Below are 24,542 nucleotides of genomic sequence, written 5' to 3'. Positions count from 1 at the left end.
CCGAAGTTTTCCAGAATTTTTTTTAGCATTAGCCTACTATAATCGCCTTGCAGCAGTATGCTAAGCTGGGATCCATCAGCCATTGCTTCTATGATATTAGCGTTTTGTTAGTCTATTGTGTGTGTAATTCTGCAAGCGTAAATATGATGGATGTTGTGAGGATCATCACTTGATACTGTACATGTATGAGTGTTCTTGTAGTGTACTTCGTGTTGTTATTGTTCGTAAGTGATGTATGGAATGCAGATATGAGAATAAAATTAGGTTTATGAAACTATTAGATAATGGGTAGGGAATTTATGGATAGATACAATTATTACTTATCATGCTATGCGGAAATATTTGTGTATTTGTAATACAATTAAATGAGTAGTTTTAATACATGCTAAAGCTTAATATTACAAAAGAGGAGAGAAAAAGAATTTTGACAATAGAGTAACATGCAGCTAAAATAGAATACAACATGCGCTTTTAAATTTAAAGCCTAATTATTATTATTTTTTACAAATAATAAACGTACTTCATATAAATCCTACAGATAAAATTAAAAAATAAAGTAAAGTTAAGAAGAAGGAATACGTGAAAGAAAAAAATTGATTTTACAAAGCTTAAAGTTAAAATCTTAGAACTAAGTGATGTGTGTTTGACGTAGGAGGTGGCTAGTTGAATGGTAGGGTTTAAGTATTGAGTTTATTTTCTGCTACTTGTGATCTTTTCTCGTAGATCAACGGTTTTGGTAAGGATTGACTTCGTTTCTGTAGTTTGTGTACAGCGTTGTCTTTTGCATGTAATCACATGTCTGTGGTAGGTCATTAACTCAACTTGTTGTTGACATAATTAGTGAGTCAATTTTCAGTTTATTTTGTTTTTTGTACTCCTTTTAATTGGTTCAGCGTATTTCGTGCGATATTCAGGTTCATCGTTCTGCAATGCTAAAATAGCGCTTTTAGGATCCATGTATTTTACATATCCTTGGGATAATTGTCCCCGCCGATCTTTAACGGCATAACAATATTATAGGGTGCCAAATTGAGAGAAATGATTAAAGAAATCTCTTTCCCTTTTCTTTTCTTCTATATCCCATGGCAGAAGACACATAAGTCTTTTTGGATCAATGTTTTGTGTATCATTTTCGTTTCTTGATGGTGTTAATAAAGAAATCTTTTCTGCTTGACAAACAGTGGATTTCATCTTAAAAGGAAAAAGTGTTTAATCTTGTCTTCCTGTATTTAGTGTTTTATCAGTTACTTTAGTAAATGAATCACTATTGTATTTGGCGGTTATAGTTCAAAGTTCATAACTATGTAAATCCGTAAGTATGTGCATTTCCTTAATATTTCCTTTATTTTCTAATTGTTCGATAACTTCGTGTAAAGGTTGGTTTATGTTGACTCTAGTCTTTATTGTTGTTTCATATTCGGGGTTCATTGTTCTATCTGGAAGGAAAATAGTATCAAATTACTATTGATTTATGAGTCCATTTCCAGTTTTTGGGGTGTATGGCGTGGGAGTATCAAACTCCGTGTCTTTATTATAGCTCTAGCTTTAGAAGATTTAGGTATTTTTTGTTTTTCTTCAATTTCAACATACAGTTTAGTTGGTTTGTGTTCATTTGGTTCTTGTTTTATGGTTACTCGGGGTTCTGCGTTCAGTGGGTTGATGGTACGTTTCATAAATTTTTCCGAGACACTACGTTTCATAATTTTCTTGAAACAGCCTTTTGCTTTGCTGATGAGTATTGCTATTATAATCATAATAATAATAGCTTCAATGACATTTCGTATTAAAGAAAAAAGAGAAGTTTGTTTTTTCTCCAACTTTAGGGTCCGTATTTTCTTCATTTGATTTATTATATTTTGTACATTTAATTCTTTATCTGTCCATGCTTGTTCATTAAAGTTTAATTCTCGAATCAATTTTATAGCGTCATGGAAGTCATCAGTGTCTTTTAAGGGTTTATGTAGTACTGTTAAGTTTAAGTTCACTTCTACCTGATAGATATATTGTAATTGAGTGATTATTTTATGTTCACTCGTTAAGGTTAATCTGTGAGTTTTTCCCATACATCCATCATTCATTCGTAGAAGACCTATACCTTTTACTCTTTCTTATTGATCCATTTTATTAGGACAGATAATGTTCAATTGTTCTTTAGTGGGTGTTGAGAATAATTATGACCTATCAGCTGGTAAATAAATCCATTGGCTTTCGGTTTTCGGCGTAAACATAATTTCACAGTATTTAAATACTCCTGGTCTAGGTTGTAATAACATAAGAATTTCACATTCGTTCATAGAATAGGGTTCCTTCAGCGGTTCCATAGCCGAGGATATATAACCATATACCGTCTTATCACATTGGTTGAAAGTAACTTCGTTTAGTCGTAAATACGAATTATGGTCTGCTGCTACTGCTAAGTAAGGGTACGACGGTTAGATGTAGGCAGATCCATTTTGTCCAGATTGGGGTATCATGACTGGATGTAGTCTATAAAGATTGTAAGGGGTTCGATCTACAAGTGGCAAATGTAATAGTACCATGGTTCTCTTTTCTTGATGTACAACATCTAATTTGCTTAGGGTACTTATTTCGCCAGCATAAAGGTTTTCTATTAATGCTACAAATTCTAGATTTCCCGCAAGGTTCTTTACATCCCGGGCTACTGTTCTAAATATATTTGGAGAAAATAGCTTTGGATGTGCTTGACCTCTTTGTAAATCATGCAAGATGTCAATCAGATCTTCATGGGAACGAATAATGTGATCTAGGGTAGCCTCAGTTCTTCTGAGGTATGCTGACAAATGAATCAGATATCTGTCAAGAGTAAAATCCTGTCCTGAAGTCAATATATCAGCAACTTGTTTTAAAATATGCTCATGGCGTTTCATGGTATTGTATAGTTCTTTGAATGCGGCTGCAAAAATATGGTTATTTTGTTCGTACAATTTAATATATTCTTTTTGATTGGTATCCAAATTATTGATGTTAGTGTTTATAACGTTAATATCATCTTCTGTGACTAAGCCGTAAAGTCCTTTAGCAATACTCCCAATAATTCCAAAAGGTATCAGTCTTTTTGCTCGTATGCTGGGGGGTAGAATAATGTTATCTCCTGCATGGATTTCCACAGTATTTATTATGTTCAATAGTGTTGCTTTGAGGTTTGTCAATCGCTTTATTGTTAAATTCAAGAGGTCCATTTCCATATAGCGAGTGCAGTTAGAATAACCAAACTGTACAATACAATATCGAAAAGTTCCGTTTAATCCTTGAGTAGGTGTTTGTTCCAATATAAATTTATTAACATACAGCCATATCACAATTTTCCAATCGGCTCTCTTAATTTTTGTCATACCGATTCGTTCGTAGTATATTCCAGGGTTTGTTTCAAGTGGTTCTATCCTATAGTTGCCATGATTAGCATATTTTAAATCTGCGCGGCCTTCGAACGCTATTGTCATTAAGATGGCCAATATAATCTGCATCGTTGTGTTTTTTTCCTCTAGAAGACATGTAGAATATGTTTCTTACAAGATATTATTATCGGGGAACTAGCTTTAATTTATCTGTATGTTTGCGTATGGTTTCACCATTGTTTTTTTCAAGTAACACATTATTTTCCTCTAAAACTGTTCTAACCTTCAGGGGTTCATTATAAAAGTGATCAAATTTATGGGAACGCACTTCTTTCTTTACCCAAACGTAATCTCCTGGTTCAACATTTAGAGGCTTTAATTTTTTATCATATCTTGTTTTTGCTTGTACTTTTATCTTTATTTGTTGATTTCCTGCCGCAATTTGCATTTCTTAAAGTCGCCTTATAAGATCTTGTAAATATAGTGGGTATGTACATAATCTTTCATCTTTAGGTATCTTCAAGGGCAACCGCGCTACTCTCCCAAATACTAGTTCATAAGGGGTAAAATTTGTAGCTGCATGTACACTCGTGTTATACGTGAAAGCTGTAAATTTTGCTCAGTTGTCCCAGTCATCATGTATTTCAGAGTAAGTTTGTATAAAGTCAGCTAGGGCAGCATGACTTCGCTCTAGTGATCCGTTTGTTTGAGGGTGGTATGCTGATGTAGTTAGATGATTGGTTTTGAGGAATCTCATAAGTTGTTCCAATAAATTAGACATAAATGTAGCATGTTTATCTGATAGAATTGCTCTAGGCGCACCGTAAACTAATATTAGATTTTGTACGAGTGCATCGGCAAGAGTGCTTGATCTTAGGTCTGGTACAGGGACTAATATGATACATTTAGTCAAATTACACTGTATGGTCAGCAAATGGCAGTTACCATTTGGTGTTATTCTTAATTTACCAACGGTATCAATGGAAACCTTATTGAAAGCTCCAATAGGTGTATCTGTAAGTACCAAGGGTTCTCTTGTTTTCAGTCGTTCAATTTTTTTCTCTTGACACTTGCTGCATTTACGGACATAATTAAAAATATCATTTCTCATTCCGGGCCAATAAAACCGTTCTCTTATTTTCCGATAAGTTTGGTTTATTCCCTTGTGTCCTCCAACAGGGCTGTCATGTAATGTTTAGATTATTTTATTACGTTCTTAGATTTTCGGAAAATCAACCTTACCGTAACAGACAGTAATTTGTATAGGTGTTTTATCAAAAATTGTTAATAACATTTCTGTTATCAAGCCAGGTTCTAATTTGTCTGTAAGATCTCCCCTTCTTGAAATTCGGAAGGTTTTAAGATTTCGTCTCAATAATATTTTTTTAAGCGCTTTAAAAGCTTTTGTAAGACTTTCTGAAGATACTAAATCAGTCGACGTTTCATCAATAACGATTGACAGTATATTATGTCCTTCATAAGGTGATATTAAAACTTGGCCAACTCTTGGTTTCTTCGATTTTAAATAGCTAAAGTCCAGTGCACCTATCGATCTCAACAGCCTTGAGGCAGATGTGACTGATTAACAATCCTTGCTAATAAAATGAACTATATTGTCTCTTTTGTATGTAAGGCAATATCTGGTGGTAATGACATTGTTTACTAGCTTAGCTCCATTTTCGTTCTTATAATTATCAGTACTACTGCTACTATCACTAAGACTTACATACACTTTTCCGTGCTGTTGTTTGTATCGATTGATGGGTTGAAAAGAGTGTAAGTCCGAAAGTAACATAAAATCAGGTGCAATAGTTCGATTCATTGATTTATTTTCATTGCAGTTTATTTGTTTGTTGTTTTCATTTAAGTTATCCAGGGTTTCTTCTGTTATTTGTTGCAAGTCCGGCGCTTTAGATCGTCTGTTTTTTGCAGTAGCAGAAGTACTCGTTTGCGTCAGTGTGCTAGAACTTAAGGGTGTATTTTCCTAAATACGTGAGGTAATTGATAATTTTCCACTTGTCCTATATTTTCTTAAAATTTATTCTTCATCGAATAGGGGTTTAAGACTTATCTAATACAGAGTCATCAAAATTATTAGAATCGTAGGTGTCCATTTTGGTTAATATGTCTTGAATTTCGGGGTCCGGTTTATCTCCATCAGAAAATCTAGTTACTTATAAAAAATCGGCCTGTTCGGGCTCATCATCGTTGTTAGACTTGTCCAAATATTCTTGAAGGCTTTGGTTAAATCTCTTTGTTAACTTTTCTATTTCTTTATAAGTAACTTCATCAGTATTATTTGTCGTAGTTTTAGGTTGGTCTTCAAAAACGTCATCATTTAAACTTTCGCTAAGTGAAATTGGTGTAACGGAAATTTCAGTATTTGTCATGTCTGAGTCTAAATCAGTATCCGTATTCGAATCTATTTCTGTTTCAGTCAGTTTTTGCCGTAATCCACTTCGTCTAGGGTCACATATTGGTATTTGAGTATCTTCTCTTGACGATTCTTCAGTATCGCTTGGGTCATTTTCGGAGAACATACTTGTTCTTGGCGATGCACCATGGTTAATTATAGCTCTAACTGGTAATTGTGTTATTTCCTCATTTTTAGAACTATTATGTTTTATTTCTGTAGTTCCTTAATTCGTATTGCTACTGTAAGCTGTTGAGGCTACCGATTCTGAAAAATTCACTTTTAATGAGCTAGAATATTTTGATGTATTTTTAGTGACATTTCTTAATATATTCGGTTGAGATGCAGATGATTTCTGTGGCTGTGGAAATGTTTTTGTTCGGGTTCTTTGAGTAATCACACCATGATATAATTTGGGCCGTACCGTGTTTGTTTTTGAACCAAGGGGTCGTCCAGGGCCCTTGATCAACTTAGGTACATCTGGTTATGATTTGGTCATGCTTTTTTTTTTAGTTACTCCTATTATTTTCTTCGAGGTTGTTGGCAATGCTTTAGGTTTGATCGTCGTTAATTTGAGTGCTCTTACTATTCCTTTCCTCTGACTTAGTAATTCTGTTTTCTTCTTTTCCTCTATTTTCTTTCAACCCATCATCATAACTCTTAGTAATGGTAATTCATTGTTTATATTATTTTCTGCATAAAGAAATGGTCCTACTGGGTTTCTATACAATGCATCAGCGTTAGTATTGAGTCTTCCTGGTTTGTATTTAAAAGTGTATTCATAATCGTTGAACTTAAACATCCAGCGCATCAAACGCTGACCTGGGTCTTTTTTTGTATGCATCCAATTCAATGGCTCATGATCGGCTACGAGAACGAATTTATCTCCTAATAAATACGAACGAAAGTGATGCACTGCATATAGTGCGGCTAGACATTCCTTTTCAGTCGTGGAATAATTTATTTCGGCTTTATTTAAAGTTCTTGAAAGGTAAGCGACAGGATGGTCAAACCCATCTTTTTCTTGACTCAATACCGCTCCAATTGCATAGTCAGATGCATCTGTTGTTAACTTGAATGATTTACTAAAGTCGGAGAATTATAAAATAGGCTCTTGGCATAGGGGATCCTTTAGTATTTCAAAACTCTTTTCCTGCACTTTAGTCCATTCAAATTTTTCTCCCTTTTTTAATAAATCTGATAATGGTTTAGCTATTTTTGAAAAATCTTTAATAAAGCGTCTATAGTAACCTGCTAGTCCTAAAAATTGTCTAATATTTTTCATAGTTTTTCGTCGGGGAAATTCTCTTACGGCTTGTATCTTTTTAGGGTCTATTTCAATCTCTCGTTGGCTCACTATTATGCCCAAGAAATATTACTTCTTTTCGCAAAAATTCAACTTTATCTGGTTGAAGTACCATATTTGCTAATCTTAACCGATCAAAAAGTAACCTAACTTGACGCTCGTGATCTACTAGATCTTTTGCGTAAATAACAATATCATCTAAATACACTAGCAATTCAACATTCAATAAGCCTCTCAATATGAGATCCATCAGTCGTTGGAACGTAGCAGGTGCGTTTTTCAGGCCTTCGAGCATTCGTCTGTATTGGTTATGTCCATGAGGTGTCGTAAATGCTGTTTCATACTTATCATGTTTATCCATGGGGATTTGTTGGAATCCACTTGCCAAATCGAAAACTGAAAAATATACGGCTCCTCCCAACTGGTCCATAATATCTGCGATATTAGGCCATGGATATGCATCACCAATGGTCTTTTTATTAAGTTCTCGGAAATCAATTACTACCCTCCATCTTGGTCTTCCCTGGCTATCAGGTTTTTTAGGGACTATTCAAAGAGGTGAGTTATACGGTGATGACGAAGGTTCAATTATTCCATCGTTAAGTTTTTTTGCTACGTGTTCCTCTAAAACTTTTCTATGTACTGGTGGGTGACGATATTGTTAAATGTTATAGGGATGTTATTTTCCGTCGGGATTTTGTGTGCGACGAGGTTAGTACAAGGTAAAGTGTCTCCTGGTAACAAGAAGATTCCTGGGAATTCAGAAATCAATTGATATATTTGGTCTCGTTCTTCCAAGTTTAAATGACCGGTGTGCACGAGTCCTTTTAGGTCGTTTATTCTCTCTCGTTTATTTTTAACAATTGATTTTTCATGTTCGCTGCTAGTATCGGGATCAAATTCAGGTGCAATGTATTCGAAAGGTAGGATTTCTTTTGGGTCTATTTCAATCGTAATATCATCCTTATTAGTATTTATTGCCATAATATTACATGGACCGTTCTCATTTTTTACTATTCCTTCTTCTAAATGTATGTTATCACACCCTACATCTATTCGTGGTAAGTATCCTTCAGTTAAATTAGTATTAATTAAATTAATTCTTACTATTTGACGTGTTCGAGCCTTAATCATATATTTAGTTGCTTTACTGGTGTTTTTTTGTTCCTCATTAGGGCAATGTTCTACACTGGGAGTATTTTTATTCTGTTCAATGGCATGGCGTTGGTCGACTTATTCATTATTTTCACTGTATATCCCACTTTTATCAGTTTTATTATCAGTGGCCTTCATAAGATTTTAACCTCTTTCTTATAAGATCAATTTATCAAACTTATCTCGAAAATGAAAATCAGCTTTTATGTCTCCAAATTTTTCGTACTTAGCTGTATTTGACCTTTCGGGTGGGCCTACGATGTATTCGTCATAAAATTTCTGTTGGTTAATTTTATCCTTAAGGCATTCCGTCTCTTTGTTAGTATCAAGGGTTGTAGCTAAAATTTGATTTTCCTGTGCTTGTTTTTTGAGTTTTATGGTTTTTTGCTCTTTTTCACCTATTTCCAATCGCTCTATTTCCTCAAGAGTTTTTAAAAAAGGGATGGGGTTTATTACGTCATCATCTAGTACTATAGCATCATAATAATATGATAATGTGGCTCGTCGTTCCTTACAAAAGTTTCGACCCAGTAAACCGCCATCTTTTATCGGAAAATCGTTAAGAATCACATTAAAAATTGTAGGTTTTTCTTGTATGGTCATATACGTTGTTCCTTAAGTTAAAACTGGGTAAGGTGTGATTCCAGTGAGGTTAATAATTTCACTAGTCTCTACTCGTAAATATGGGTGCAACTGATCTAATTTAATCAGATTTGTGGCGGCGCCGTTTTCGAGCATGAGTGTTATAAAGTGATTTTTCCCTTCTGGGATTGATAACCTTATGCTTGTAGGCTCGTCGTCTACTTCAAGTCTCTGGCAGGTACCAATGTGGACGGTTTTACTTCTGTTGCTCTTTTCATTACCTGCGCTGAAACATTCGGTGTAGGGGTTGAATTCTGTCTTTGGGGGCTCACCTCTGAACGACGATTGGGGTGAGGCGCCTGAGAGTTTAAATGATGCGGCAAACGGTCGCCTCCTGGTTGGTATTGATTTTAAAAGTTCTGATTCTGATAGTTAGAATTAAAACTTTGTTGATTTTAACTATTATAATTATTATTTCGGGAATACCTATTGTAATTCTGACCTCTGCCTCGGTGTCCTTGATTATGACCAGGAATAAAATTAGCATTCTTTGAGTGTAATAATCATTAGGATTTTCGTTATTATATCGTCCAAAATCATTCTGATAATAATTAGAGTTTCTCGATTGATTTTGAAAATTCAAATTTCTTTTCTGATTCTGATAATTTTTACAGTAATTCTGTCCATTACTTTGTTGTTGTTATTGTCTATTATAATTTTGATAATTATTATACTGCCTATCAGCGTGATTATTCTCATTGTCGATCTGTTGTTCATTAACTTGTGCCACTTGATGTGATGAAAATGTCTGATCGGGATACCTATTCTGCTGTTGATATGAGTTGTTTAAATTATTTCTAAAGTCACTACGAGGTAGTCCTTGATATCGCGTATCCGGAATTATACCCGCTCTCGTTCGGCTCTCCAATCTCAACGCGTAATCAAAGGCGTCGGCTAGAGAAGCAGGTTCTTTCGCATCTACCTGCTGGCTTATCATAGGTGCTAGTCTTTTTATGAACATGTCTAACGCCATGTCTTTCATAGGGGTCATCATATGTGCGTTGTATGTATTGCCTTTATCTTCCATCAAGGCTTTTTCAGCACTGCTTAGCAGTAGGTTTACATAATCATAAATTTCACCAACCGATTGGCCTTGTCGTTGGTGCCCTTTCTGTAGCTGAGTTTGATAGTAAGCAACGGTTTTGCCTGTTGCATATTTTTTTTCTAAATGGGTAATAAATGCTTTAAGGTTTTCGAAATCTTGGCCACTTACGCTTATACGTGCAACACCTCGTAGATTTTGCAATACTGCTCTTTTATATAAATCTTTTTGATCATCTCTGACCCAGATTCCTCCATTCTTAACATCTTGTATATAATCCTTCAGTGGAATATTTTTCCCATCGAATATAGGGATGGATTTAATCGCATGCTGAAATGAGAAGTTGGCATTAAGAGACTCCATCAGCGCTTCGGCTACTGTGATATTGGTATCATCGTTTTCATTGACCATTTTTTTAGTTGTATAATACTTTACGTGCGGGTTTTTTTTTTTTTTTTTTTTTTTTTTGTAAACCTTTTTTATTTTAATTTTTTTTTTTTTTTCTATCCTTTACGTGTGTAATACTAACAAAAAAAAATTATAGTACTATTTTGTTTTGTTTATTTGTTTTGGAAAAATATTCTATCAAATCCTTGACATTTATCGCAGAAGACATAAGTAATAAAGAAATAATTTTATGTATATCTATATATATATATATCTGTGTATTCGTGTGTGGATGTGTATGTCTTTAATGTTAGCGTTTGCTTAACGCATGCAAGTGCAATAAGTTTGCTTTAATTTTTATAGGTATACGATAAGTGTACTATGTATATGCCCAAAAACTAAAGTGAGAGAGAGTAATCGAGCACGCTTATATGATATTATCTGCTTTAAGCAAGGGAGTACGGCGCAGGGATTTTTAATGTGGCATGTGTAGCTATACATACAAATTGCTACGCGAGCATCAGCTAGTGCGAGGTGAAATATTGAAGGGCTCTTTCTGTACGAGAGTATCCGACTTAACTTAACACTTTTTTTTTCTTTAAGCAAGAATGGGCTCAACGGTCACGGTTTAAGTACCGTATTAATAATTTTTTTATATATTCGTATGTATATGAGTAATCTTCTGCCTATGCGTTTATATGTTCTTGAGTGCCTTTAAGAAACTCTTTTTTCGTGAAAGCAATAAATTCATCAAATTGTGTATTTAATCGAATTTTCAAATTATCGCATTTCCGCTGAACATTAATTTCTGAATTATAAAAATTATTTTTCTGAAACGTACTTACTACTTGTTTTTCAATTTTTTTGTTTTTTTAAAAATTACTGTTTAATGTATCACAGTTATAGTAATTTTGTAACTGATTATTAATAAAATCTAATTTTTTTTCTAGAACGTTTTTCTATCTTATAAGCTCCTGCACAAACAATTTTCTCCCACTTCTCTTACCTTTTTTATTACTCGCAAAATTATTCGTTGGCGGTTTCATGAAATATTATTTTATAAACAATCGTGGGTAAATAAGTGAAATCATTAATTATATTAAATCTTTACTCCGTTTTTTCAAGGGTTCTTCTTCTACTAACACTATTACGTGCAAATATTTCTGTGTGTATGTATTTGTTATTTTGATAGACCGCTTTAAGTAGCAGATCTAGGGTAAAGAGGGTCCGCTATTTCAGCAGGACTAATGGGGATGAACCGCTCTGGTTAGCAGATTCAGGGTAGGAAGAGAAAGACCGCTCTGGTTAGCAGATCTGGGGTATAGAATGTCCGCTATTTCAGCAGGACAAGAGGGATGAACCGCTCTGGTTAGCAGATTCAGGGTAGGAACAGTGTATTTGTTCTGTCTTGTAAGCGCGTAGTATAAGAGGTCACTATTTTCTCATTTTTCTATTATCATTTGAAACACATTATAATATTATTACTTATTTATTTTTTTGTTATTTTAACGACAGTTAACTCTTATTTATTTTTCCGTTTATTATTTAATGTAGTATTATATTTATTATTCTCTTTTTTTTACTTTATTTATTATTTTTTTCTTTTTTTGGTGTAACGAAATATCCCATATATTATGCTATCCACAAAAGCACAGCATATACGCGTCCACGCACAGTGTACTGTATGGGGTATTACGCGTCATTCATTAACATGCTTTATTAAATGGTGTTTGGTGTTTCTTAAGAGAAAAATAGTAATAAGAGAATACATAACATACAAACAAATAGCTAGAGACCATAAGCCACGCTTTGCTACCAATTTTGTTAAATAACGTTTAATGTCATTTAAGTTTGTTTTCAGCTTTAAATCAAAAACTAAAAACTGTGGACTACAGTCTCACGCTCTTTTACAGGCTGCGGGACAGCAGATAGTCCAACTATTCGTTTGTTTAAGAAAAATTAAAAGGAAGAAAAAAGTAGAGTGTTGAATATAATATCCAGATTAACTTACCTTTCTTTCCGCTAATTATTGATTCTGATGGCCTACACTTCCTCTTTCCATCGATTTATAATTATTTATTCTTTTATTTATTTATTTGTTATTTATTATTTTATGAAAATTTAAATTTCTTTTCCAATTAGTTTTATATCACTTTATTTTATATTACTAGTATACATATAAAATAAGACAGAAAAGGAAAGAATAGACGGAACATCTGGTTAATCTTATAAAATTAGTTATTACGTCTGCACTTGATGAGTGGCAGCGGGCTACTAACTAAAACGCCGCGCAAAGAAATGCACCTTACACGAAGTTTTAGTTAAAACCTCTTCGTCTTACTTGCTATAGGGCCGGTACTTGCTGACTTCATGTGTTTAGGCTCCATAGCTCGCTTCGGTTGTCACTTGACGCTTCCAAGGGCCACGAAGTACACAGTCAGCTTTGTTAGGCGACGACTCTCATTAAGTATGACTCTGTAAAGAGTCTTAAAATTTTGTCATTGGGAATGAAATATAACAGGATAAAATAAAATAAAAATAGAAATTTATTAATTTACGCAAGTCGTCACCTAACAGTCTGGATGTTGAATGGAAATGCGAATTTAATTGCTATTGCCATGTGTCGATGATGCATACGGCTGATGAACATGAATCTTATAGTGCGCAATAGATTCGTTAAATGTGACTGGAGACTAAATACTTAGAATCTTGTTCATTTCGTATACAACAAAAAAGTATCCAATTCAGTTTTTACCATGGCTTTTTATTTTTAGACCAAGACTTTCCATAAGCTGATTGTTTTGATGAGCTAGTTTTTGACGTGTCAATCGTCTTCTTGGATGACTTGATGCTTTGATAGACTTTTTTCTCTGACGTCTCAACGCTTTGAGAGCTTGTTGTTGACAGAGTGCTGGGATGTATATTGAGCTGCTTATATGACTTATCTGGTTATAAACGATACCAATTATGGAGACAGTTTTATGTGCAATCTTATAGTTATGACTTCTCCACGAATATTGACTAAATCACCATCCTGATCTACAATGCGTAGTTGTATATGATCAGTAATACATCCAATGATCGGTAAATAAATTATTTGTGAAAGAACTTCAAAAATCTTATATCCAGGTAGCAAAATTCTCATTTCTTACATAAGGTTTTTAAATTCAAAATATTTATGGACACCGAGGATCGAAGCAGGTTGCAGGCGAAAATAATAGCTTAATACAAAAGATAGCTAAGCATATGTTATTAATATCAAATTATTCATGTACCTTCGACAAAATATGATCTTAATGTAAAATATTAATCAACGCTAACAGATTGAATTTTCCTTCCTTTCTTCTTTTTTCTACCACAATATATTTACAATTTTATCCGATGCATGCGGGAATCCCCGATATAGATACCTAAGTAATAATCGTGTGAGCGTTAAGGCGTAAGAAATATGGATAATCTCATAACAATAATACTATCATGCTTCCCCGAATCACCTTGACCAAAACGAGTATCGTTGTCTTAACGACTCAGAAGCTTACGTGGTATGTACACAAATGACACACTTATGTATGCGTCAATTAAGCAATAAATTATGGTAGAGTCAACTATTTTAAATAGGCTTACAACGCAAAGATCAAAAATTAAATCGAGAACATAGAAAACTAAACATCAAGAAACCAATATGCCATACTCCTTTGGCTGATCATTTGCTCCTTGCAATTAAAGAATTACCAAAAATTTTATCCAACTATAATATAAAGCAATTTAAGTAGGCTTAATCTTGTTATATCGCAAAGATCAAAAATTAAATCGAGAACATAGAAGACTAAACATCAAGGAAACAATATGCCGTACTCCTTTGGCTGATTATTTGCTCCTCGCAATTAAAGAATTAACAAAAATTTTATCCAACTATAATATAAAGCAATTTAAGTAGGCTTAATCTTGTTATATCGCAAAGGTTAAAAGTTAAATCAAGATCATAGAACACTTAAAACTAACAAATCAATATGTCGTACTCTCTTGGCTTGCCATTTGCTCCTCACAATTAGAGAATTAACACAAATTTTATCTAACTATAAAATAAAACAGTATTAGGCTTACAACGATCCAATTTCGTGGAAATTAATTGAGTAGCACACTTTAAATAAATCCGCTAAAGTCACAGCAGAATTCTTAATTCACTATGGCATATATTACTTATTAATATAAAATGCACGCTACGTGGCTTTGCATAATTATAATCAAGTAACTTCAGAAATAGAAGGCTAAGGAGAAGGTCTCAAAACGCTCACAACACAATAAAATATCAACTATTTTTAAATAATAATCAAAAAAAATTGCTATGGGCAAGTAGATTCCAAACTCAAATTAATATTCACCACTGATGCGAAAAACAGATGAAAAATCGGTGCAAGGAAGAAAAGAACCACAAGAGCCTCAGCACCAAACGACCGAATACAAAACAGCGCGATGGAAATACGAGTGACATCAAGAGAGTTGCCATGAGCGAACATCCCCAACTTACTTGTTAAGCAAAATCGGGGCCATTATTTAATTAGTGTATTATGCAATTGATGGCTTTACCAATTCTTAAAAGTCTTACAACTTACGCTCCCTCAAGCCATGAAAGGATTCACTTACCTTACTTGCTCTCTAAGTTCTTTTCTTTTCAACCCGAATCTAAATACTGCCTTCTTACCTTTTTCGATCTCTCAGTACACCTTAGCCCCCATCCCCCCTCTTCATCCCTCATTCACGTAATCGATATCACCTGTTCCGTTGTGATCCATAACCAATCGCATGTCAATATAGAGGTCAATGCCGTAACCACGCCTTCTCCCCAGATTCTCTTGAACCTCGACGAAATTTTTCACGCAACGACCTAATTTCGAAAACAAAATTTATTTGAGACCCTTCCAAGGTAGTACAGTAGAAAAAAATTAATGAATCTTTTGTACATTGTGATTGTTAATGTAAGCTCCACTTGTGATGTTACATTCAACTCCTTATGCGTGTATCTTTAGAATAGCTACAGGTAAGTCTGAAATGTGAGTGGCATTGTTTTATAGAACCCTCTGAGACCTAATAGACAGCCTATGGAATCTTCAGGTCTAAAACTAATCGTATGACTGCACTTAGTAACACTTCGAAGCGTATTATTGTTTGGTTTAATACCGTGAGTTATGTTGCGAGGTGGTAATACCTCAATCAAAAATAATATAATATCATTAATCTTTTAACTGCCTGTTGGTAATACAATCACTTGGTTGCTGACATAAAGTTTCTTTTAATTTTTATTAATATTTGGGATTGAGTTAAATAACAAAAGTTCTACTAAGCCAAGAATGTAGTGAGTTCCAGGTCCATTCTTATTATCAAAATTTACTATAGCTATTTCAAAAAACCATAGACCGTCAGCAGGTCAATTCTTTCTCATAAATTCTCCACAAAAATGGAAAATTTTTAAGATCTTAGAATATTTCATTAAATCTATGTTAGTCAGAGCTCGATAAGAGAATTTTATTTCATTGAACTTTTTTTATTAAGTTTTTTTCCAAACCTTTCCCAGAGTAAGACATTAAATAGACTCTTAATCTAGTTTTATGTGGTTTAAGATAAAGACCTTTTCCATGGGTGATAGCTTCCATTGTTTTATTGTGTCTCAGACTTTCTGCTAGCTGCTTTTAGGCTGACTAAACAGCATTAATGCTCTTCATAATTCCAGCTATTTCGTGAGCTATGGCACTGGTTGCACTCAAACCAGCAAACAAGGGAATCAAAGATGAAGCACTCCTCTTCACAGCGTGTACCCCTCTGTGGCGTGCCCCTGCTTCCCCTGCGGCCAATGAGCGAGTGGGCCCAGCAGTTTCCTTTTTTTGCGTGCGTCCTACCTGTAGCGCTGCTCAAATTGTGCGCAGTCAAATGCGCGTCTGCAGCGTTGATTGGTGCGCTGTTTGAATATGTGAAATCTTGTGCAGCTTGCAGATGCGATGGTTATATGCATTTTTCAATGTAAGCGAGGGTGTTGCATCATATTGTAGGATGTGAGGTGAAAGGAAAATAACTGGTTATGTTGTTGTATATTTTTAATCAATCAGTTTATTGAAAAAAAAAAAATTGACATGTACAAAACTAGAATTGCAAAGTTATTTGTTAAACACCTTATGTTCCGTCGAGAGACGGAAATCAAACGGAGCGTTTGTATACCGTTCAACTCAAACACACCTTTTCTCTCATGTCTTCTCTGCGCCCGCTTAAGCTCATCGCTGGTTGGCTCACGGCTGGCCAATGTACGAGCGGCAGTGGGTGGGGCGTCAAGACTTACGCGTATGCTTGTCGGCGCTCTCTCGCTCTATTGCTTTTTGCACGCCTAACCGCACGCATCTCCATTGCTACCAACGCCTGCATTTTGCTGCCTTCTCGCTTCCAGGTCATCGTACACCAGGAGTCGACGGCTGTACCAGACGCTTACCACCAGAGGATCACGCCAACGCTAAGTCACCTCATCCTTTCATTATACTCGCTCTTATACGTTTAATCATTTAACCTCCCTCTGTATCTTTCCCACATTCTCTCCTAACATTCTACATATCTCCGCATACTCAAACCCCTTCCACGTCTTCCTCTACCTCTCTCTCTCTTTTTCTCTGCTGATCTATTGCTCCTATACGTCTGACATTCTCTCTCTAACCCTTTCCTATTCAATATATATCTATATCTCTCTCAATTTTATATTATCTTCACCTTCGTTCTCAAGCTATTTTCTACTTGTTGCTATCTCCCCATTTCTTTACATTCTACATACTTAGTTTCATTTCATCCATTTTCTCATTCTTTCTTGCTCGTACACGCTCCACATTTCATTCAATCCTTTCCCAGTGGCTGTACATTCCCTCTCTCTCTCTCTCTACTTTTCTGTAGTCCGCCATTTTTGCTACCATTACCAGGGCATATTCTACATCCTCGCCAACCCAACCAACGTGCTATCGCTCTCTCCTCTCGCATGAGTTTGTTCGCATCATTAGACCTGTACGCCTCTCGAAACGGAATAGTTAACTCCTCGCCCGATCCATCGATCGCAGCGCCAGCTGCGTCTGAATTGTCGCAAGGGGCAATTCCGCATTTCCGGACGTCGGTCCGCTTTCACCAGCCTTGCGCTGACTCGTGCGACCGAGCAGGGCCCGCCGGTTCGCAAGGGAATCCTGTTCCTACCTTCATTAATTCCTCGCATATTCACACACCGGAAGTCGTTACCAGTAGGTCCTTCCGTACAATCACACACATCCGCATTTACGCACACAAGACCAGTCCGTATCTAAAATTCCGCATTTTCATATCTCATTAGTTAACAATTTCATCGATTTGTATTTGTCTTCGTTTCTTAATAAATCTGGGTTTTTTATGCCGCTGGCTTTTTCCCATTAAATTGGTTTTCTTTATTTATTTATTAACCTCTGTTCAATTTCAGGTAATCAACGCATCATAACCCCTATTATCAATATTTAAACTCTCAACTTATTTTTTTGTTATTATTTTTTTTATTTTATTTCCCTTTATTTATATTTATTCCCCCCCCCCGTTTTTTTTAAATTTTATTTCTGTTTTTATTTTATCTATTTTTTTTGATTGATTTCTTGTTACGTAAGCCCCCCCCCCCCTTTTTTTTGTTCATTCTGCCCTAATCCCTTTTTAATTTGGACCAGGCAATCCATGTTGGATCGGCTGTGCTCCCACACGACAATTTTGGTGCCTCCTGTGAGGTTTGAAGTTTACTGCCTCATCAACATCCCCATCAATCATCGTTGTTTCCAACGCCGTCGCTCCCACGGATCAACCTTCTCCCAGCTGTCAGAAGTTGAGTCAACGTCGTCAATACAGATAAGATTTGTTTTCTTTGTTCTTTTTGTTGTTAACCTTTTTCACTTTTTTCTAATTAGAATCAGCTTGGTTTTAAGATATTTCTTTACATTAGTTTTTTTTTTGGGGGAACCATAAAGGTGGAGAGTGGGTAGTTTTTATTTTATAAACAAGAAGAGGGACCCGTGGTATTAACGCCATCAGGATGGCAGTTGCAACTTCCAAGAGTTTATCGATAAAGGCAAGGCTATTTTCGGATCGATTAGACGGTTTGGAAAAATTTGTAGGGGGCCCAGACGTCGACAAAGTCAGCGCGACTTTACGTTGGGGGGACCTAACCCGTAAATTTTAAGAATGTGAGGACTTAATAGAAGCGCTTAGTGTTGAGAACGGAAAGGTAATGGAAGTAGAGACGTGGCCAGAAATCAGTAAGCGGTATTACAAGATAGCCAGCGACATTGCGAAGTTGAATGCTCCCGACGGGATGAACAATGCGTCTTTAGTAGGTCAGGGAGGAGGAATGGGCTCTTCGACTTTTGTAGAACACCAGCGTCTCTTAAAACTCCCAGTAGCGGAACTTCCAAGGTTTAGCGGTGGGCACGAAGAATGGTTGTCGTACAAAAACACTTTCTTGACGATGATCAATTCACGCAGTGACATCGATAAACTGGTCAAGTTTATGTATTTGCGGAATACTTTACAGGGCGAAGCGTTGAACAAGATCTCGATTTATACCATCAGCGCGGAGAACTATGACAAGGCTTGGAAAACTCTGGTCGATTCGTACGAGCGTCGGCGTATTCTGATCTCCAAGCATCTTGATGCAATCCTCGACATTCCGCCGTTGAAAACTGCTACTTCCAAGGATTTGTCCATAATGGTTGACAAGGTGAAGCAGCACTTGAATTCGTTGGAGTCTCTTGGTGGTATGCAACCTCCCCGTATGGTCGTTCGCTTACTTGAAAGGGCCTTACCATCGCCCATTCGTCAAAGATGGGAGGACTCGCTTGCGGTGGACGAGCTCCCGAACCTTGAAACATTTTATTCGTTCATCGAAGGGGTAGTTTCGAGGATGTACACCATGGAGAATGATTGTCCGCAGTTCAAAGACGCCATCGAATCAGCCGGCAAGCCGAATCTGGAACCCAGGAAAGCGAGGAAGACCAACGACGGTGCTCGGATCCTCGTGACTACAGCAGAGCAGCCATGCGTGAAATGCGGTCAAGCACACTCGCTGTATCGTTGTCCAGAGTTTGCTACTTTGTCGGTCCAAGCTCGGTGGGATTTCGTCAGAACACATCGTTTGTGCTTCAATTGTTTGCGTTCACATGTCGGAAAGTGCAACCTGGGGCATTGCAGGCGATGCGATAAGTACCACAACACCTTGTTGCATGCGGACCCGAAGACGTCCCAGTCAACAGCGAAGTCTGGTGGAACTCTTGGTGGAAATTCGTCCAACAACGCTTCTCACACATGACTAGGTTTAGATATTTTCAGTGCTGTGTCTAGGTCACTCACATCTCAACTTCTCATGAGCGCGGTCATTTGGGTCAAGTCAAAGAAGGAGAGCTTCATCGAAGGTCGTACACTGTTGGATACTTGTTCCACTAATCATTTCGTGACGGAGCGTTTCGTGCAACAACTCCAATTTCAGCTGCAGGCTTGCGAAATGCCCATTAGAGGCTTTGGAGGAAGTGGCTCCATATCGAAGGGGTCTATTGAACTCGTCATTCGTTCGCGAGTCAATGAATTCCAGAAGACTCTAAATTGCCTTGTAGTCCCCAATATCACCAGCAAGATTCCAAGCGAACCATTTCCACGGGAAGTAATCGATATTCCGCATAACCTTCGATTAGCTGATCCGCAGTTCCACGTTCCTCGTCCGGTCGACATTCTTATAGGTTCAGGTGAGACTCTATCTTTTCTGTCAGTCGGTCAGATTCACTTGGCTCGAGAAAACTACGATCTTTACTTGCAGAAAACGCAGCTTGGTTGGGTGGTTGTAGGGGGAATAGACCAAAATCGAGATAGCGTAGCTACGTGCAATTTAGTCGAGTTGAACGAACAGCTCACGAAGTTTTGGGAATTAGAAGAGGTTGGTAGTCAGTTAGGTTACACCCCAGAAGAGACTGCGTGCGAAACCCATTATGTCGAAAACACGAGACGCGATAGTAGTGGTCGATATGTCGTTAGATTACCATTCAAGCAGTCAGCTGTACCTCTCGGAAATTCACGGGCTAAGGCGTTCCGACAATTCCAAGCCATGAAACAACGGTTTCTTGGGAACTCTGAACTTCGTGTAGAGTACACTAAGGTTATGCAGGAGTACATCGATTTAGGTCACATGACGCTCGTCAATAATGAGAGTTTTGGAGGGTATTTTATGCCTCACCATGCAGTACTCAAACCATCTAGTACCACCACAAAAACTCGAGTGGTGTTCAATGCTTCAGCCAAAACAGATAAAGGCCTCTCCTTGAATGAAATGCTCATGGTGGGACCTACAATACAGCCAAAACTCTTCGATCACATTTTTCGATTCCGCACTCACACGTTCGTTATCACGGCTGATATAGAGCGTATGTACAGGCAGATCCTTGTCGATCCTCGTGATAGGTTGTATCAGCAAATCTTTTGGTTCCACGAGGGCAGAATCAGGACATTTGAGTTGAACACCGTCACGTTTGGCGTGTCGTCCGCTCCATTCTTAGCTATTCGTACAATCCATCAATTGGCTGAGGACGAAAAGGCAGATTTTCCAAAGGCCAGTGCCATCTTGAAACGCGATTTTTACGTAGATGACTTGCTTAGTGGGGCTGATTCAGTAGCAGAAGTCGTACAGATTCGCAACGAACTTATTCAACTGTTGGCTCGTGGGGGATTTACTATCAGGAAATGGGCTTCGAACCATCGACACGCGTTAGATAATTTAGAGGGACGAGTTTTTAGAACAGAGTCTGTCGTCGAGGGAGATCCTGTAGTCAAGACGTTAGGACTAACATGGGATTCAAAGTCCGATGAATTCCTATACACGGTCAATCCAATCAAGTTGCCCGCAACAATCACGAAGAGAAACATCTTGTCAGAAATAGCTCGAATTTTTGATCCTCTAGGTTTGTTAGGTCCAGTTGTATTCGCAGCCAAGGTTATTATGCAGGAGTGTTGGAAATCAAAGGTAGGCTGGGACGAATCTGTACCTCAGGACCTGTTCACCAAGTGGGCCTCGTTTGCTAAGCAGCTTAACTTATTGGAAGGGGTATCGTTTCCAAGACACCTTCTTTTGCCACACGCTGTCACGATTCAAATCCACGGGTTTTGCGACGCCAGCAACCGAGGATATGGGGCTTGTTTGTATGTGAGATCAGTGGATAGGTCTGGGAAGGTTCTCGTGCGCTTAGCTTGTGCGAAATCCCGCGTCGCCCCAGTCAAACAAACAACGATTCCTCGACTTGAGTTGTGCGGCGCCTTAACGCTGGTTCGATTGTTCAAGGAGTGTAGGGAATCCTTTCCCTTTGTCATTAACAAGGTCGTATTTTGGTCCGATTCTGAGATCGTGTTGCAGTGGATCAAGAAATCCCCTCAGGTCCTCAAAGTCTTTGAAGGAAATCGTGTCGCTGAAATCCAAGAGTTGTCATCAACGATAGAGTGGCGTCACGTGGCAAGTAAAAACAATTTCGCGGATGTTCTTTCCAGGGGACAAAACCCGGCCGAGTTCGTCGAGAATCGTGAGTGGAAGTCAGGAAAGTCTTGGTTGTATGGTCCAGAAGAAGCATGGCCAAATTCAACGAGAAATCACAACATCGATTTACCAGGCTTGAAGGCGTCAACTTGTCTCTTATCGACTTCGAAACCCTCTCATTCCGCAACACCAACTGCGTCAAATTTGTCGTTTCAGGAATCATCCACGAGTCCACCATTCTACAAGCGATCCTCATCCTACTTTGCGTTAGTTAGCTCCTTGTCTTATTGCTTGCGCTGGCGTCATGCGTCTGATCGAACCAAGGCACCACTCTCGATTGCAGAAAGGTCCAGAGCAGAAACAAGGCTTTTAATTTTCATTCAACAGGAACAGTTTGGCAAGGAGATTGAGCAGATCAAGGGAACCGGAAGTACAAAGAACACCAAACTCGCTGCGTTCGATCCATTCATTGACGCGGACGGTCTACTTCGAGTAGGTGGTCGACTACGACACGCACAAATTCCTGATCGTCAGAAGTACCCGATTTTGTTGCCCTCCTATCATCACGTGACCGATCTTATCATTAGGGAAGTCCATCAGTCTTTGTTGCACGCGGGAATTCAAGGCACGCTGTATAAGATTCGTCAACGTTTTTGGTTGTTAGATGGTAAGAATCAGGTTAGGCGGATCGTCAGGCATTGCATTACATGCATTAGGCATCGACCCATGAATCTTCAGGCCAAAATGAGCGACTTGCCGCGAGCGCGTGTCCAACAAAATGCGGTTTTTCAGCACGTAGGCGTTGATTATTTTGGGCCAATCAACATAAAGGAGAAGAAGTTCCGAAATCGAGTGATTTTACCAGCTTACGGTTGCGTTTTCATCTGCATGCCCACAAAGTCCGTCCACATCGAAATAGCTAGCGACATGACCACAGAAGCGTTTCTTGGAGCGTTTAAGAGGTTTATAGGGCGACGAGGAATCCCATCGCACGTATACTCAGATAACGGAACCAATTTCGTAGGTGCAAATAATGAGTTACGCGAAATCTTCAACCTAGTCCACTCAGACTCTTTCCACGATACAATCAGCAGTTACGCTGCGAAGCAAAACATCAAATGGCATTTCAATCCGCCAGTGTCACCACATTTCGGTGGGATTTGGGAATCCGCGGTAAAATCGTTCAAACATCATCTCAAACGCGTTATCGGAAAGCAAGTGCTTACCTTTGAACAACTCAATACCCTTTGCATCGAAATCGAATCAATTTTAAATTCGCGACCTATCAGTTCAATGTCAAGCGATCCAAACGACCCATCAGCGCTTACACCCGCACACTTCCTTATTGGTCGTCCTCTTACGATGATGCCTGATCACGATTTGACTTCCGTTCCAGATAACCGACTACCAGCATGGAAATTCATTGTGAAGGCGCGGCAGGACTTTTGGAAACGGTGGCATTTAGAATATCTCAACGAACTTCAAAAAAGGACAAAATGGCTCGAGGGAAAGGGAGAAATCAAGGTCGGATCTGTTGTCATCTTAATGGAGAAATCTCAGTCGAATTGTCATTGGCCGCTGGGAGTAGTCATCAAGGTGTATCCTGGGAGCGACGGTGTCGTCAGGGTCGTCGACGTCAAGATAAGGAATGGAATATACAAACGAAACATCACCGATCTGTGTCCATTGCTCGAAAATCAATAATCACATACAGGTCTTGTGTTGCGCACACTTCACACGAACATATACGCTATAACCCACAATTTTGCTCGCTTAATCTCGCAACGGGGGGAGCCTGTTCCGTCGAGAGACGGAAATCAAACGGAGCGTTTGTATACCGTTCAACTCAAACACACCTTTTCTCTCATGTCTTCTCTGCGCCCGCTTAAGCTCATCGCTGGTTGGCTCACGGCTGGCCAATGTACGAGCGGCAGTGGGTGGGGCGTCGAGACTTACGCGTATGCTTGTCGGCGCTCTCTCGCTCTATTGCTTTTTGCACGCCTAACCACACGCATCTCCATTGCTACCAACGCCTGCATTTTGCTGCCTTCTCGCTTCCAGGTCATCGTACACCAGGAGTCGACGGCTGTACCAGACGCTTACCACCAGAGGATCACGCCAACGCTAAGTCACCTCATCCTTTCATTATACTCGCTCTTATACGTTTAATCATTTAACCTCCCTCTGTATCTTTCCCACATTCTCTCCTAACATTCTACATATCTCCGCATACTCAAACCCCTTCCACGTCTTCCTCTACCTCTCTCTCTCTTTTTCTCTGCTGATCTATTGCTCCTATACGTCTGACATTCTCTCTCTAACCCTTTCCTATTCAATATATATCTATATCTCTCTCAATTTTATATTATCTTCACCTTCGTTCTCAAGCTATTTTCTACTTGTTGCTATCTCCCCATTTCTTTACATTCTACATACTTAGTTTCATTTCATCCATTTTCTCATTCTTTCTTGCTCGTACACGCTCCACATTTCATTCAATCCTTTCCCAGTGGCTGTACATTCCCTCTCTCTCTCTCTCTACTTTTCTGTAGTCCGCCATTTTTGCTACCATTACCAGGGCATATTCTACATCCTCGCCAACCCAACCAACGTGCTATCGCTCTCTCCTCTCGCATGAGTTTGTTCGCATCATTAGACCTGTACGCCTCTCGAAACGGAATAGTTAACTCCTCGCCCGATCC

General features: G+C 38.0%; 2 protein-coding genes across 2 annotated transcripts; both read left to right on the top strand.

Annotated features, from left to right (window-relative positions):
* Positions 1-18,561: 18,561 nt before the first annotated feature.
* Positions 18,562-19,638, top strand: LOC149373604 (uncharacterized). Its single transcript, XM_089596926.1, has one exon. The coding sequence runs from the start codon at positions 18,562-18,564 to the stop codon at positions 19,636-19,638; it is 1,077 nt and encodes a 358-aa protein (XP_089453052.1).
* A 54-nt stretch (positions 19,639-19,692) lies between these two features.
* On the top strand, positions 19,693-23,544 carry LOC149373603 (uncharacterized). The gene has a single exon (XM_089596925.1). The coding sequence runs from the start codon at positions 19,693-19,695 to the stop codon at positions 23,542-23,544; it is 3,852 nt and encodes a 1,283-aa protein (XP_089453051.1).
* The last annotated feature ends 998 nt before the right edge of the window (positions 23,545-24,542 follow it).

Source organism: Copidosoma floridanum, unplaced genomic scaffold (assembly GCF_036245765.1).
Source record: "Copidosoma floridanum isolate Cflo_tuat_1 unplaced genomic scaffold, Cflo_Japanese_pri ptg000030l, whole genome shotgun sequence".
NCBI classification, from domain to species: domain Eukaryota; kingdom Metazoa; phylum Arthropoda; class Insecta; order Hymenoptera; family Encyrtidae; genus Copidosoma; species Copidosoma floridanum.
The sequence above is the reverse complement of the archived record's forward strand: the minus strand, read 5'-3'. Positions and strand labels throughout refer to the sequence as shown.

Excerpts from the sequence above, each read along its gene's own strand:
- LOC149373604 (XM_089596926.1), top strand. The coding sequence starts at position 18,562 with ATGGAAGTAGAGACGTGGCCAGAAATCAGTAAGCGGTATTACAAGATA.
- LOC149373603 (XM_089596925.1), top strand. The coding sequence starts at position 19,693 with ATGAGCGCGGTCATTTGGGTCAAGTCAAAGAAGGAGAGCTTCATCGAA.